The following is a 17,352-nucleotide window of genomic DNA, read 5'->3' as shown; positions in this document are numbered from 1 at the left end:
ATTTCGACGATATAGTATCACATTTGTGTTAAAAATACCTAGATTCAATATATACATATCGCTGATAAATTAAAGTAAGACAGATGAAATAGTTAGTATATAGTGTAGTAAATAATATGAAATGGGGCCACAATAATGTATTAATGTCATAATACATGTTCACTGTAATAGATACTTTACATGTTTAAGACATAGGTACTCCTGCACAAAAATGAATCGATAGACTAGGTGTTGATAAATTTACGCAGTCACGCATGACCGGGTAAGAAAAGCTATTCTATACTATTTGGAGTTAACTGTCGCATTCTATTTCACAATGTCAACAAAATTATTCTCTGTGATTTCTCAACACGGTCGTGAGTCAAAGAGTAGGATCTCTAAAATGTGTGCGAAGATTACATCTATTTACGATGAATTAATCAAGAAATATCCATTCTGATGACGGATATAGATATGAGGATCAACATGAAGGTGCCGCTGTTCATATCGTTGGCCAGTTCTATTTGGTTGTGCGTTGTAGCTGCTACAACTACGACAGGTTAGTACTCATGTACTACATGATATGTAAACGGATGTATAAACCATATTTTGATCAACATATGCGACGAGGTCCACACAGGTATCAGTATATACAGTGGGGCTACCTTGTATGCATGTATGTTCGCATAATGTGTTACAGTCGAGAATATCATTAAGGCTAAGATATAGACCATAAAAAATGTAAATGAAATATTTATTATTTTTATTTTGTTACTGGATGCTCAATACGTTGGCTTCACCATACCTGATACAAAGTAGAAAGATGTATATTACATGTGGACAATGATAAAATAAATACGTTATAACCTACTGGTAGAAGATAAGGTGATTGTATAGTACTGTAACTGTTGTCGTTTCCTTTAAAGTCATGGATGCTCATCAAAAGACGTTTTTCAGTAATATTTTTCAAATATGGAAATGCAGACAAAAAAACCCATCAAAATCTTAATGGTGTAAAGAGCACATGATGTCGAAGTCACTTCTACAAAGGTATCCCCCGTGTCACTGTTATTGAGAAATCACAGGATTGTGGCTTATACGCCTGGATAAGTTAATCTTACATTTAGGTAGCATGTGTCAATACATTTAATTCATTCTTTTGATGTCTTCTTACGATAGTGGAGGTCGACAGCAAACTTTGTTATGGTGATTTATCTGTAGGTTTATGTATGTTAACGGTGTCTCATTTGGCTAGCGAAATCGTTATTTTCATATCTTGTTACCTTATTCACACGAACTGTTAAAGGCAGTATGCAGAACACTTAGTGAATTAGTATTCTCATACTTATTTATCTTATTCTGATGCCCGTACTGAATCCATCATCATCTTAACGTTTGGTTTGACTCGGCTCGGAATGGATTCAGGAGATTTCTGTACAAGAGCAAATTTCAACTTAAGAAACCATTACAATTCTACTACACCAGGTCTGGTAGTATCTTGATCAGTGGTATATATGAATATCAGTCTGATCTATCAGATTAACCTCCCTTTGTTTCATTCCGTCAGTACTATATGGGCAGCACTGACGAAGTAAAACGAAGGGAAGTAACTATAATGTATAAGAATGTATGAATCTATTCAGTTGTCTTTGGGTGATACATTTAAAAAGCATGCTTATGACTTATCCGTATTGCTTAATATTCACCGCGAATTTCGCCTGCACTTTTTGTTAGACTGCAATGAAACCTCGCATATCGACAATGTACACATATTTGACTCGGTTTGTAGATGGGTCAATGCTTTTATTTGTGTTTACCAAGAGAACAAAATAACTCATTCCCAAGCTTCGGAATGGTAAAACTTTTAGTAAAAGTTTGGACATTGGGATATTGAGCGGTAAGATTTGTATCCCATAAAAATGTTGTAACGAAATATGATCTATCTTTTTTCTGTGAGGGGGCGATTGGGGGTTTTGTTGTCACCAATTACAATTAGTAATGCTGATATTTGAAATTTAAACGGAATCAAACGGATCGCATTAAGACTGTCATGTTAATAACAATTTTCAACAAATCATAGCGTGCATATTTAATTCTTTTGGCAGGTCATATATAAAGATCCTCATGTCAATAAATTATTTGTGTTCTTTAGCTTCACGAGTTCCCATTACAAATCTATATTTTTTTGTGCGATTTACATAACGAGTAAGTAACTGATGACATTAACGCCATCTTAACATCGTGTTGTTGTTTCCAGATGGCCTTGTGCAGGACGAGTATTGTTCGACAGGATATACTAGATACAACAGCGCTACCATGCGGACTGAAGAAGTAAAGTATTACATCTACTGTTCGTCGAAGCAATATTGCTGTGGAATGTTTGAAAATCGTCATTGCTGCATTTACCAATATTATCAACCGTATGTATAATACATTTTATATAAAAAGTATAATGATCATTCCAGCTATTAGATAGCGCAAATGCCGTATGTGTTTTTCCGGTGAAGAATATTTAAATCCTTTTTTAAAAACCAATTACATCTGTTCAATGAAAAGAATTAACAAATACTTCGTCCCTCTAAGGGGCATCACATCTAAAAACCAATTGTTTTTCGCAAGCGATTTACTTTCGCGAATTTCGTGATCACAGTAAATTCGCGAATTTTTATCTCTGCAAATGCATATGAACCTCGCTTATATTGATTTTTTTTATTTGCATTTCATTTAATCTTAAGTTAAAAAAAGTTAATCTTCGCGAACTTTTTTTGAAATTGAAATAGCAAAATTTAGTAGCCGCGAAAGAAAGTTGGATAAAAGTATCAAAATAATCTGCTTTGATACATTTAATGTATACACTCCGCCCAGATACGTTATATGAGTGGCAATAAGTTATACATCTTCAATTTGTTATTATTGGATAATCATAAATAGATATGTATCTGTTTCTGTTATAGATATGACTATCCCTCCACCAATGCTATTATTTTTGGAAGTATCGCTGCTGCTATAATGTTTCTGTGTTTCATCGTATGTGTTATTGCCAAGTGGAGAAAACCCTCTCAACCAGTAACGGATCCACGGACGATACAGGCCTTACAATCTATAACAGGTGAAAAGAATGTTTCTTAAACACCGGTGTCGAGATTTCTATCTCGCCCTTGGGTAAAGACAAGCTGCACGAGATCTTTGTACGTGCTAAGATAGGTGAAGAGAAAAAGAATAATTCACCCGCTTTAGGGTGAGGTGGGATATCTCAACCCTCGGGAAAAGATTCTTAAGCTGTCAAACACTCAGCTTAGCCTCGTGTTTGACAATTTAAGAATCTTACCCCTCGGATTGAGATTCTCCTGTCTCACCCCAAAGGGGATGAAAAATTCTATTAATTTCAACCCGAGTAGAAGATATTGCCTGGTCAACATGATGTTTGCCGAGTATTGAAAGCAAATATCTTTGTCGAGGGTTAAGACATGCCTGATCGCCTGACTGACCTTACTTTTTTTTTTATTAATTTTGTTCCATACTTTGCCGAAAAATAATGAAGTTTAAAAACTTTTTGTATCGCGCCATCACCACTAGAATGTCATCATGCGTCAAAATTCCTAAAATATAAACTTAGACGTTTAAGGAAATTACGTTTCAGTTATATTATGTTATCATATTAGTCTTAATTTATTACTGAACAACAAGTAAAGCCTTTATTTCTACTTCATCTTAGTATTATAGAACATTCATAACTTTCGATGATGCGAATTTATTTTCCAGGTGGAAACATACCCCGTTCACCGTTCCCTGGGCTGATAATATCCCCCGCAAACGGGAATACAATTCAAACCCCATCAACGAACACAGAGATGTCTCCTGTACAAACGGACACTTCGGCACCTCCGCCAGACTACGAGGAATGTATTCAGAATAATCTCATAGTGCCTCCAGATCAGGATAAAGGGACAGATAACACGAGTATTAGACTGGAACAGGCTACCACAGTTGACCAGGGTTGTAATGTAAATGCATCGGACAGTATAACAAGTCTATGATACCATTCATCAGTTTTTCTTATTTACCTCTCATTATCAGCTTTATTTCCTATTTATAGTCTTTATGCAAAAGAAAGACGTATTTATTAGAGTGTGAATTGTAGTTGCATTCATTACATATTAGAGTAAAACCATCGTCTTTATATGAACGCATCTATTGTCAACAACATTTTTCATTGAAAAAAAAAAGAAAAAAATAATAATAATTATGGAATATGATTTTTTTGTTGTAGGAGTAATTATTTTATAAAATAATGATCTGTTAATTGAATCAAGATGCGTACATCATCATTTTTGATTACCATATTAATCTTAATATATATCATATTAATTACAATTAATAGATATGACGACGCAAAGGCAATATCAAGTCCACCTTGTGAGTGTGCGTGTGTGTGTGTATATATTCCATGTTATAATCTTGGAATATTTATTCGTGTCCATGGTAATTATATTTTTAGCAATTTTTTTATCTATACCTCATATCATATTACTTTCGTCCATGAGACTCTTGAACGGAATACTATAGTTATAACACTCATGTAAACTAATCTTTCATGATGTAGGATATTAGTGTATACGTACTTATTCATGGAGAATATGACAAAAATACCCATGTGAGAAATATACTGTGCTTAGATGAATCTCCGGTCGAGCTTTAGTCGGTTACAATGGCAGAAGATATTTTAGATAATTGTTATTATATTGTTAGTATTTTTACAATTTGTTGCGTTTGATATGTTGTGATGATACAAATTTAAATGGTGACGATTTATATAAAAAGTCATTGAAAATAAAGGTGTAAATCTGTTTTGTCTTTGCGTTTTACAGAGTTATCACCCATGCTGATATGTTATCTTGTGACGCCATCATTTTGTGAGCAAAACTAGCGTCGTTTTCTTTGAAAAGTATGATGTTATGCTCACAAACTGATGACGTCACAATCAATATATTCTAGGAAGGGCAGATAACTTTGTAATATGCAAATGTTGATTATACAGGAAATGTCTATCTTTATTGTATTATTGGTAATTATGAACGAACTAGGATTATCATTTTAATGAATAACAAAGATATACATGCGCATCGTAATACAAATATTATAATCTTTTATCACATATTCCACCTAATATCCAGTGATTTCGCCCGTATACTATTTTTGCTTTTGTCACTGGTGTAAAACGACTTGGAGCGATTTGCATTGGCTGGAAATGCATTGTTGACGTTATTCAAAAACAATTAAATGACGTCAGAAAAAATAACGTGACGTCAGGATTACGAGGATGGCGGGACAAAATGTCGGCTCCGCTGGATTTTCATATTATATTTTGTCATGAAATTCTTTCTAAGTAGGTTCTTACAATTATGTTTGAGATTTTATGAAACTCGGCTTGAAGATTTAATTTTTGCTCGGCATGGCTCACAAAAAATAAAAATAAAACGTCTTAGAAAAATGAGCACTCATGTAAGATCATATATATCGGAATGAGTTCACGACCACGACCGCAAACTTACATTTGTACGATATTTGTTGATCATATAACTAGTATAAAAATGATATAAGCAAAACATTTTTCCCATATACAATATATCTGACTCAAGTCCGCGTCTATCTAATCTATCAGGAAAGCCTGATATTTAGTTTAGTTTAATTTTTTTTGTCAAGTATGTCTTAAATTGGATCACATTAAGTAAATAAATATAATAATTGATTCAATCATAATTATAATTTTATTACAAAAGTTAACAACAAAATTGTATTAGATATGTTAACAATAATACTGATTTGGATCCATGTCACATTTCAACTCTTTCAATTCAAACAGTCGTCACATTGTGGTAATTCTAAATTACATACATGAAGAAACCATGACTATAGGGAGTGGAATGTTAGAAATAAGTTCGATAGAAAAATAAAATCAATCTTTTCATACATGCAAAATGAAGCATTTAGAAGATGAACATCGGCACCAAAGTTGAAGGAAATTCCTGTTACTCACATTATGTCTCGGTTAGAATTGCATAGCGTTTAATAAGGTAAATCACTAGAAATTTTCACTGGCATTATATATATAGATATCACGAAAGTGTATTAATGCAGGATACACATTAAGTGTTAAACGTCACTGCGCATTCCTCTTCGGTTTTCAAACCTTTAGTAAAGCACTGAAAATGTCACTGACAGTTAGTGTATGGGTAACATTAAAGTCTGATAATGCAGGGAAACATTTGGTATAAAACGTTTCTGTCTATTTCTCTTAGGTTAACAAATCTTTAGTTAGACATTAGACATTATCACTGACGTTTTATACAGGTTTGTCAAAGTTATCAAACCTTAAGTAAAGCACTAGAAGTTATCACTGACGTTATATAGAGGGTTGTCGAAATTGACGTCCGCTGGCGTAAGTGGCTGCCCTACACTGACGTCATCATCCGAGTTTGTATGTAGCTGGGCGCAGCTACTGTCCGAATTCTGTAAGAAATCAGATTATTTATTATGTAAATTGTCGTCTTAATTAGGAATCGCAAACACTGAGAGCGCTTCTAACATGCGCAGTTGCCTACTTAAAATGCCTTTCTATGTTATTGAATCTGAACGGACTAACAACGATTGTTAAAATTAATTATGTTTTTAAGATATTATGGCCTTGACCTAATGTAAATGTAAATTTATAGATCAGAAATCATGACAGCCACGGTAGTTAATTGATTCGGATCTGGTGCACAATCATTTTCTCCAATTTATCAATGACAGAAATGTACGGGATATGACTGAAATGGACAGCCTCTCATCCAATTTCACGGCTAATGGTATAGTCAAACCCGTCTACAAAGAACACCAACGAGAGAGAGAGAGACAAAACTGTCTTATAAACATTGGTCAAACTAAATTGCAAGTGATTAATAGGGGCCCAACAAAAGTTATTTTTAGGAAGCCGGTCTATATACAGCGGTGGTCACGCTAAGGCTAGGTTAACTGTGTAGAGATCTTACGTACACGTCTCACTTTACTCCAAACCTCCAGGAACCCTGTTGAGTCTCGTCTTATCTTCAGATATATAACAACAGCCACAGCAAGAAGCAGTAATACAGCAAACACAGCAATGGTCACCCCAACAATCATCCCAGTCTGTAAAAATATGACACAAATTACCACAGAATGTTCGCCTATATGTCAAAACATACGTAATCCAATGAATAAGTAAGCCCGTTAATGGAATTCAAGTCATAAAAATATGTCGGTTCGTTAAATATAAGACAAATGGTCACGTAAAAATATTTTCAAATTCCGATAAAACGTACACGTTAGGTACATTTTATAAATATATCAGTCCGTTGCATACATATAATGCAAGTAATTAAATGATCATGTCAGTCAAATATACAGCAAGTAATCGGACATATATGTAGTTTTCTATACTATAGCATACAAGTAAAATAATAGAAAAAAATCAATTGTATAACAAATGAGTCATAAAACAATCAAAATCAAAGACAGCTGGTTAGTCTTTGGCACCTTATTATATTTTTTCTAATTCTTCTGTATTAGGACGTCAGGATATTCTATTTCCATTTGATATTGCATGCTCCGATTGTTCCAAGAAGTAAGAGACAACTATCACCGACGATTGGTTTTAAAAGACGCTTCAATTATGAACGCTCTTGATATATCTAAGTATAATACTACGCAACTCCATCTCCTATGACACCCCCCCCCCCTCCGACACACACACATAAACTTTTTTTCAAAACTTACATTGTTCTCACTCTGCTGAAGAGGTTTGGTTTCTGGAGGCTACAAGTACAAAACATAAATTGCAATACGTCAACCAAACTTGCGTCGTGTAATCGAAATATTCCATCGTTTCTAGATTCAATACATTTTTTCATTCCAAATGTTTTCAATTTTTTTATCGTAAACGAAATGAGTTATACAGAAAAAAATGGTACTTTCGAACATTTACATTGTATTCGTTATTTAAAAACGAAACAGTAACACTGTTAACAACTCCTCTAAACATGCGTAGCTGTTGTCCAAGTCGTTCAAGTAATGTCTATTTCAAAATGTGCTACAGTGGGAAGTATGTATACCATAATCTCCGTTCAATCAGTATTTCAGAGCCTGAATTCTTTGTGGTAATTTCAATATAACGTGTAACTCACGTAGGAACATGAACGACCGTCTCCCACCATTCCTTCTGCGCATGTGCAATTTACATATCCGGTTATCATATTACCAGCCGTCTTCTAAAAAGGATTATTTCAAAGAGAAAATGAATGAAAACATGATTTCAAATTTATCTATTGCAATGTTATATTCAAATAATTTAATTCAAAATCTGAAAAAAACCCAATGAACTAATTTCTTCCGTTATAACTACCATGTAAGATATATACACGAGAATTATAAATTCATTTTCCTTTAAAGCTCTTGTATAAGAACCGTAATCAGTATGACCTATACAGAGTACAAATAATTAAAAAAAATTATAGAAAAAAATGCATTGTTGCACTTTTATGTTTATAATCCCCCTTATATACATGATTGGATTACCGTCTTAAATGTATTGTATTTAGATAGGTCGTGATAATTGTGGAAAAAGTGCATACATAATTGACTTTGATTTCTTACCAAAAACTGACAGGTCGCATTGTGATGACAACCCCCATTTCTAACGAAGCATGGCTCAGCACAGGCACTCCCATCTCCTATATACCCCGGCTTACATACACAGGTCACAGTCCCCGAGGTCTCATCACAATCCGCGTTTTGACTACAGCCGCCATGGTTAAAGCTACAACTACGTCCTGCAACACACATTTTGTTATCTAATTAGAGTTATCTCTCTTTAGTTCATGTGAAGAGCGAATCTGACTTATTGCTGCAAAAATGACATCTTCATTGAGAAATCTAAAAACACTGACCAAATCAATCGTGACAAAACATATTTGGCTCACTGTGTTGAAAAAATATGTTCGTTTGATACTTACCAATTATAAACCATTGTTGAAGTCCATATAGTCTTATATTGCCTGAGTAAAATCAATATTGACCGAGAGGATAGCCCGAGAATATTTTCAATTAAACAAGGAAGAATGAATACCATATGGGCCGAAACAAAGGCCTTTAATTTGTATTCTAAATTAAAAAACAATCTCTAATGTACAAAGTGATCATACGACATTGGCTGCAAATGTTTCTTAAAATGGAAACACCGTGACAATATACTATATATTAGACTTATGTGACCATACATTAGCGAATGAAAGTAGTTGAAAATTAGAACATATCTAATATTTAAAAACACGAATATTTGAATACACACCACATGCCTGTACGGTGTCGTTCATCTCACAAAACTGACAGGCGTCACCACTGTAGCCGGGGTAACACAAACAGGTACCATTGCCGTCAATACCATCGTCACAATCACCGTTATGGTTACAAGGGAAATCAGGACCTCCGGGACATTCTGGATAGAAAAGGATACAGGTCAATATATATTTACGCTTGATTTTTAAGTATTTTCCTTTCCCAGCATGACATTGGCACAGTTACATGTCTTCGTCTATTATCATACACTTAATTTTCAAATCTCAATTACAAATTAGTCGTTGTACTTCAAGGTATCGTAATTAAGTGCTAGATTTTTTCTGAGCTGAAGTATAATAAATAATTCAATCAAAATATCACCTTTTGCAAATCTGTGGTCTCATGGCCATTGTCAGACATGTCAAAATCCAGCTGAATACATTCCATTTTAAATTCTCATCTAATGTTATCATTGCAATATGAAGAGCCATTCTTATTGATTTCTTTATCTGCCTTCTCCCTCAGGACAAGTTTGGTTGGTTTACTTGAGCAACGTCGTAATAGCAACTTATACAAGAACGATATATCCTATATGGTTTGTGCTATTTGTGAATGTCTGTATGTATTTGGAGGATAGTAGAAAAGTTCTTTGAGGACACCTATTTGAATTATTGTATTATCAATATAATATGAAAATGTCCCCCATTCCACAACAGCCAGTAGTGCTGTATTGATATGAAAACAATGTCAATGCGACTAATCAAACATATATCTAAATTATGATTGTAGCTTACGATGCTAATCTCATTATACGCACTTACCTAGGCAGTCAGAACCATAATATTGAGAACAACATCGTCTTGTCTGCAAGAGAAATAAGTAGTTATAAAATAATAGTATCATCTGCTAATTTGTTTCATGTCTTTTTTTTGCTAATTTAAGAGCTGAAGCTAATTTATTCGATGAACGAATCATTATGGATTTTATAATTTATATTTGAAGATCATATTTTCTATTTCATTTTGAGTTTCTCAAATTAAACTGAAATAGAATTGAACAGTCAACGCCTATATAAATTCTCTCCTGAGACTCACAAATTCCGTTCTTTCACAGACGAGCTGACATCCGATGCCCGGTCCAAACATGTTCATATAAAAACACTTGTTGATCGTTATGCCAGTTGTTTTCTGCTTGTAGCCCTCTGGACATTGAAGACCGTCAGGCATATTTCTACAATTCTGACATTCCCCCTGTTCAAAATATCCATTGCCTAATTAGTGTATGCATGCATCCGTTAAGGGTACACGATGGTCGCAACGAACGACCATTGTACTTGAAGAATGTTTTGCTTAGAAAGTGTAAATATGGTTATAATGAATCTCTGGGAGGCACATTTCCTAGAGTATAAGCATAAATCGTAATTCATATATTACAAACATCTTCAATGGATCATTGACGGGGTACAATTTGACAATGCTGTAACCATAAATAGTTTGTAAACATATTCGTTATAAACGTTTTCATGTATTATATCATAATGCAACATAATTGCTCTATTATATTAACTTTAGATTATTTATTTCACAGACATAATTCGTAACTATAACCACCATAATACCGTCCATGTTTTACCACTGAACAAGCAACTAAATGGCAATTTACTACACATAATTGTATAACCTTACAGAAACTACAATCACATTTAATTACAGATTTTTGCTATTGTGGACACAGCAACATCATCACATATATCGTTCAGCTTAATTCAACCTAAACCTGTGAAAATCCAAACTTCCTGAAGGACTCTTTTTCTATGAAATCATTGAGCCATTTTTTCAGCCAATCAGAGATGGCGTTACAAACGACAACTACATTTCTTACGTTATATAAGAAAACATATTGTTTCAAGTAATGGAAATGCTTGTTACAACACGCATAACACCTGTACACTTACGTATGCGGTAGTTGTATTGACGACGTCACATCTATGGAGAACGGGTAAAAGGAGACCATTTATCCCATGGACCACTCCGCCCATCGTTAAAACGTCTGGCTCAGATATCAAAACTTCATTCACAAGAACCTATAAATAATATACAGGAAAGTGGAACATCTAAATATTATTCACTTGCCTTCAACCATATTTTATTTATATTTTGTAAATATTTCAAAATATATAAGTTGAATTATGATAGAAATTATATTTCTTTTGAGCTCTCGAGACATGAAATATAGGTAGGTCTTGGAAATGACCCATTGGTAATCACTATGGAAATAAAACTCCTTTGAAAAGAACAAATATTGTCAGGCCAGCCTATCCTTTAAGGAAAGAAGATTATTTAAGACATAAAAAACATGTAGAAGAAACACCAATTATCATGATGTAGGCTGTTTGATTATTGTATAATTGTTTTGTTTGATTATTGTATAGTTGTTTTAATCACCGTACTTTTAATTCAGCTTCATGTGCTATCAGAGGTATTTCCACGAACTTAAACATCAGCATTTAAAATGGCAACACTATGACTGGAAGATAAACTTTATGCCTTTAAGCGAGAATAATCGTCTTGAAAATAAAGCATCATAAAGAAAATTAAATATCAATGCAAGCATACTAAATTTGCATGTGCATTAACTCACCATGTCGCCTCTCACTTGGAAACTGAGCGGGTGAGTAGATCCAAGTACGGTATCCAATCTTTCACCGTCATCAAAAGATTCTGACAATCTGATCTTCGGCAAAATGTAAAAGTGCAGGAAGGCTCGGCTCTGAAAACAAATATCATGTCGTCAAAATTACTGTAATTTCGCGTTACCAAAACAATCTTGGTATCAGATTACGCAATTACGCAAATTTGGAGAAATCCTAAAACTGTTCCCTACTTTGTTGCATCAATAAGTATTTTATAAAGTTACCCATATATACTTAAAATCACTACATATAGTATGTAGATACAAATCTATACTTACCATCAGTAAGTATTATACCTAGATACAAATCTATTTATACCTTCAGTACGTATTTAATGTAGATACACATATATACTAACCATCAGTACGTATTTCATGTAGATACACATCTATACTTACCATCATTAAGTATTTTATGTAGATACACATATATACTTACTATCAGTACGTATTTTATGTCGATACACATCTATACTTACCATCAGTACGTATTTTATGTCAATACACATCTTTACTTACCATCAGTAGTATTTTATGTCGATACACATCTATACTTACCATCAGTACGTATTTTATGTCGATACACATCTATACTTACCATCAGTACGTATTTTATGTCGATACACATCTATACTTACCATCAGTACGTATTTTATGTCGATACACATCTATACTTACCATCAGTACGTATTTTATGTCGATACACATCTATACTTACCATTAGTATGTATTTTATGTCGATACACATATATACTTACCATCAGTACGTATTTTATGTAGATACCATTCTAAACTTACCACCAGTACCTATTTTATGTAGATACACATATATACTTACTATTAGTACGTATTTTAATGTCGATACACATCTATACTTACCATCAGTACGTATTTTATGTCGATAAACATATATACTTACCATTAGTACGTATTTTATGTCGATACACATCTTTACTTACCATTAGTACGTATTTTATGTAGATACACATCTTTACTTACCATCAGTACGTTTCTTATGTAGATACAAAACTATACTTACCATCAGTTCGTATTTTATATAGATACACATCTTTGTAACGTGTCTTTTGAATTGTGTATACCACATTATCTACTTGTTTTGTAATGATAAATGGTCCTTTACATTTACAAGCAAGCTTTGACTGCATAGCGTTTTTTAAGTACCAGACTGCGTCATCTACTTTTTACCTATATTTCTGAACCTTATGGTCATAGGTTTCTTTCCTACTGGCAGATGACAGTCTGGTTTTATCTCGTGTATAGTCATGTATGTCATTTAGTTTTTGACACAGATCATGTGCATAATCTGTTTGTGAATCATATTTTACAGAGGAGACTTTGCCGCAGGTTAGATCAACAGGCAAACATGACCAAAGACCATCTCATGTGGCGATACACCAGTAGACTCACGCTCAGCTGAGCGATAAGCCATCATGAGTAGGTACATGTTCTCATCAAAATCTCTCTTATTTTCTGAGATAACGCAGATAGAAGTGATTCAATGGTACGATTAGCTCTCTCAATCATCCCATCACTTTGAGGGCGATAAGCCCAGGTTTTAGTTTTTTATACCAGGAAATTTTACAGACTTCTGTGAAGACTTCAGAAGTGAAGTTTGTGCCACAGTCTGTATGGAGTTCACTTGGTACACCAAACACAGTTTCAATCCTGTTGATAAATTTCCTTGCTACAATTGTTGCCTTATATTACTACTCCTCATAGGAATAGCATCTATCCATTTGGAGCGAAGCAATATCCTACCACTAGCAGGTATTGGTTTTGGTTATTACTTAGAGGTAATGGTCCTAAAATGTCCATGACCCACCTTTCCCTTGGGGCACCAGCACTATAAGTTTGTAATGGACCTTTTGGTTGTGGGCTAGGTGATTTACGTGCAGCACATTAATCGCATGTAGCACATCAGTGTTTTATGTCTTTTGACATTTCATGCCAAAAATATCTTTGTCTAACCTTTGATAAGGTCTTACTGACCCCTAAATGACCTCCAGTTATGCTATTGTGTAGCTGTTTTAGAATTAGGGTTATAAGGGATTTTGGGATAATTATCTGAAGAGAGGGTTATCTCCCTTGGATTGTCACCATACATGGCAAAATACACCATTCACTATTTTAAGTGACTCATACTTAGCTAAATAGTATTTTGCTGAGCCTCCCAGTAAAGATATTTCATTCCAGACAGGTTTTTTACTCCAGACTTAACCCAGTCTATTACTCGGTTTAGAACAGAATCTTTATTTTGAGCATCAATGATGACAACATTTGATAACTCATTGTCTGAGTCTGTTTTCACATTATTATTCTCTGTTTCAGAGTCTTGTTTATCTGCTGGACCATCATGAGACCTGGTGACAGCCTGAACGTACTCAGAATGACTATTGCTGACCTCAAGGTTTTCGCAACCGACAGTACAATGGGCCAATATCTGATACAGTCAATTTTAACTGGGTCTGTACTAACGCCTTGGCCACTAACAATATGGCCAAGAAAGAACACTTGTGTTTGGAAAAGAATACATTTTTAAGACTCATTTTAAGATTAGCATCACTGAGTCTTTCAAACACTATCTCAGATCTTGCAGTTACAAGATTACGTCGTCAAGATACACCATGCAAATTTTCCATGTGAGTTTTGCGAGGAATTTTTCCATGAGTCGCTCGAAAATAGCAGCGGCGTTACATAAACCAAAGGGCATTGTATTGAATTCCCATAGACCACCCCCTTGTACAGCTTTTTCATATCTTCAATTTCTTTATCAACCTCTGCTCGGCAAGCGAGTAGCACTCGTTTTGGGGGTTGCCTGAATAGTCGTGCTTGACCGGTATCAATCCGATGCTTTACTAAGCTCGTACGAGACAACGGTCAAGCATAGCGAGGACCGCTACATTTACTATCAGTTCGTATTTTATATAGATATACATCTATACTTATCAGTTCGTATTTTAAGTAGAAACACATCTATATCTACCATCAGTACGTATTTTATGTAGATACACATCTTCAGTACCTTGTTTATGTAGATACCCAGCATTACTTACTACGATGTCCGCAGTGTAGTATTTGCTAATCACGTCGTTACTTGGTACAAAAAGAGTGTAGGTGTTCATATCCAGTAAGTCATCTAATAACTGCTTTTCCTGTAACGAAACGTAATGAGACAACTTTCTTTTTTATTTGCTAAAGTTATTAGATTTAAATACTTTTCGAAGTCCGAGCAATAACGCATATCCGGTGATTTAGGTGTATCAAAATACTCGCGATTTTAACTAAAAAAGAGAAGTGTAAATTTCATTTGTTTTAAATTTTTGCGAACTGGTTTTAAGTGCATCTATATATATCATCAACATAATATACATAATAGCCAATAAACAATAAAATTAATATAAATACGGCATACCTGCAATAGACTTGCAAAATGTGAATACTGCGGGTGTTGGGAAAACAACGTTGTTAAGTCGGGGGATTCGTCAGCTAGGAAGAAGGTCTCAATCGCCTAAAAATATTAAAAAAATAATTGTATTTTAAAAGTCACACAACATATACACTTTGGTTTGGTTTGTTTATTTTTACGTCCTATTAACAGCCAGGGTCATGTAAGGACGTGCCAGGTTTGTTGGTGGAGGAAAGCCGGAGTACCCGGAGAAAAACCACCGACCAGCGGTCAGTACCTGGCAACTGCCCCACATGGGATTCGAACCCGCTTCCCAGAGGTGGAGGGCTTGTGGTAATATGTCGGGACATCTTAACCACTCGGCCACCGCGGCCCCAACATATACACAACATAATATAATTGTGGAAGAGAAGAAATTTAAAACATTTTTGGAATGTTCCATTAGCCTCTTACCCTATCTAATACATGGACATATCCGTTCGCTGCTTCGTATGACTCCAATATTTGGGACCGTGCATTTGATGTCCTTTTCCCGGAAACAAATAACGTCTGAAACAAAAATAGCCTTTATTTATGGTGTCATTGCACACACAAAATGTATTTGTAACTAATAACTAAGGTCTACCAATGAACTACATAGATATATCAATATAAACTTTATTTATTTTACATCGATCGAGAAACAAGATATACAAGTTATGTAAATCACTCTCGATGGCCCGGATGACAGCACGCGAGGGGTCTTGGAGTGGGAGGAAACCGGAGTGCCCGGAAAAAACCCACGTGATCGGGCAGGTGACCCCTGACCTTTTCACTTTTTGTCGGGAATCAAACCCCGGTCGGCTAGGCTTAACCACTACACCACCCGATCACCCAACTACAGAGATAATGATGTGTCACAACGTTTACTGTAATTTATAGCAGAGATTCAAACAAAGTAGCATGTTTTCATCTATATAAATACAAATAAGAGGCCTTGGGGGTCACTTTTCTTATAAAATGCTTAAGCCGTTGTTTCAGCTTGTCAAAGACAAGTAAAACATATGGCGACGTTATTTTTACGTTATGAAAAAATACGCGAACATCTGTATCTCAGTGGTTTGCAGTATTGCTCAGATAAAGACAGAAATTACTTGCATGGGGATTTGTTCATTCCGGTTCATTTTTGCTCTAATACATTTAAAAATTTATTAATGATTGGCTATGATTCATAAACAGGCCAGATATGAAACATAGATATCTGGAACGTTGTATATAAAGGAAGTCACAACAAGTGGTATCACTAGATATAGTTGTGATAATTGTGAAAATATTTCTTATTAAATTTATTCGAAAGCAAACTATTATTTACCATCCAAAACCTTAATACTGTTTTCATGCATATTAAAGGCAAATATCTAACACGAATTGTTTTTTTGAAGTTTTTAATTTTAGTTTTGAAAACATTAAAACTATGATGATATTGCAGAATCTCAAACAGTTTCAGATTACTCTTAATTTGCCAACATTTTAAATTACTAAATCAAATATCAATTTCTGTATCGCGGATCGTATAATGTTTCGTTGGTTCTCTATAATTAATGCAGAGTAGATGACTACTTTTACGTTCCTCGACAAAGCAGTGTAATGGACACAGATGTATAATGAGGTAAAAACGGTTTAAAGCTAGTATATTAGTAATCCGAAATAAAAGGCTAAAATAAATTAAACATAAAATCAAAATGATTCTATGGAATATATATGCAGCCACTATTGGGCCTTCTACAGTCCAAAATAGCACCAAAATAACACAACGTGTTCGTCTACATGTTTGTTTACATCTATTGTGCGCAGGTATTAAATGTCTCGGCCCGTTTCACACAGAGTTCATTGGGAACTTGTTTAGTATTGTTACAGTAGCTCCT

The 17,352-nt window shown here is 34.5% G+C and overlaps 2 protein-coding genes across 2 annotated transcripts in view; one reads left to right on the top strand and one right to left on the bottom strand.

The window, feature by feature from the left end:
* Positions 1-281: 281 nt before the first annotated feature.
* LOC138336461 (uncharacterized) lies at positions 282-5,617 on the top strand. The gene is made up of 4 exons (XM_069285967.1): positions 282-538; positions 2,237-2,399; positions 2,934-3,088; positions 3,742-5,617. Exons 1-4 carry the CDS (start codon positions 439-441, stop codon positions 4,014-4,016), a joined length of 693 nt encoding a protein of 230 aa, XP_069142068.1. The 5' UTR covers positions 282-438; the 3' UTR covers positions 4,017-5,617.
* Positions 5,618-5,728: 111 nt separating this feature from the next.
* LOC138336458 (stabilin-2-like) overlaps positions 5,729-17,352 on the bottom strand; it is a 51,424-nt gene continuing 39,800 nt past the window's right edge. Inside the window, exons 28-40 of the mRNA XM_069285964.1 lie at positions 15,902-15,997; positions 15,455-15,550; positions 15,096-15,194; positions 11,971-12,099; positions 11,285-11,413; positions 10,425-10,580; positions 10,152-10,194; positions 9,344-9,490; positions 8,650-8,825; positions 8,181-8,264; positions 7,774-7,812; positions 7,015-7,146; positions 5,729-6,489 (exon numbers count right to left, since the gene is read on the bottom strand). Of these exons, the coding sequence (XP_069142065.1) occupies positions 6,364-6,489; positions 7,015-7,146; positions 7,774-7,812; positions 8,181-8,264; positions 8,650-8,825; positions 9,344-9,490; positions 10,152-10,194; positions 10,425-10,580; positions 11,285-11,413; positions 11,971-12,099; positions 15,096-15,194; positions 15,455-15,550; positions 15,902-15,997 (1,452 nt within the window). The 3' untranslated portion in view covers positions 5,729-6,363. The remainder of the gene's footprint in view (positions 6,490-7,014; positions 7,147-7,773; positions 7,813-8,180; positions 8,265-8,649; positions 8,826-9,343; positions 9,491-10,151; positions 10,195-10,424; positions 10,581-11,284; positions 11,414-11,970; positions 12,100-15,095; positions 15,195-15,454; positions 15,551-15,901; positions 15,998-17,352) is intronic.

This window comes from Argopecten irradians, chromosome 12 (assembly GCF_041381155.1).
Source record: "Argopecten irradians isolate NY chromosome 12, Ai_NY, whole genome shotgun sequence".
Taxonomy (NCBI): domain Eukaryota; kingdom Metazoa; phylum Mollusca; class Bivalvia; order Pectinida; family Pectinidae; genus Argopecten; species Argopecten irradians.
This window is presented reverse-complemented; position numbering and strand designations above follow the sequence as displayed.

What these genes read in the sequence shown, in the direction of transcription:
- LOC138336461 (XM_069285967.1), top strand. Translation starts at nt 439, where the DNA reads ATGACGGATATAGATATGAGGATCAACATGAAGGTGCCGCTGTTCATA. An exon ending in AGCTGCTACAACTACGACAG is followed by an intron (nt 539 to 2,236) that starts GTTAGTACTCAT and finishes TGTTGTTTCCAG; the next exon opens with ATGGCCTTGTGCAGGACGAG. An exon ending in GGCCTTACAATCTATAACAG is followed by an intron (nt 3,089 to 3,741) that starts GTGAAAAGAATG and finishes TTTATTTTCCAG; the next exon opens with GTGGAAACATACCCCGTTCA.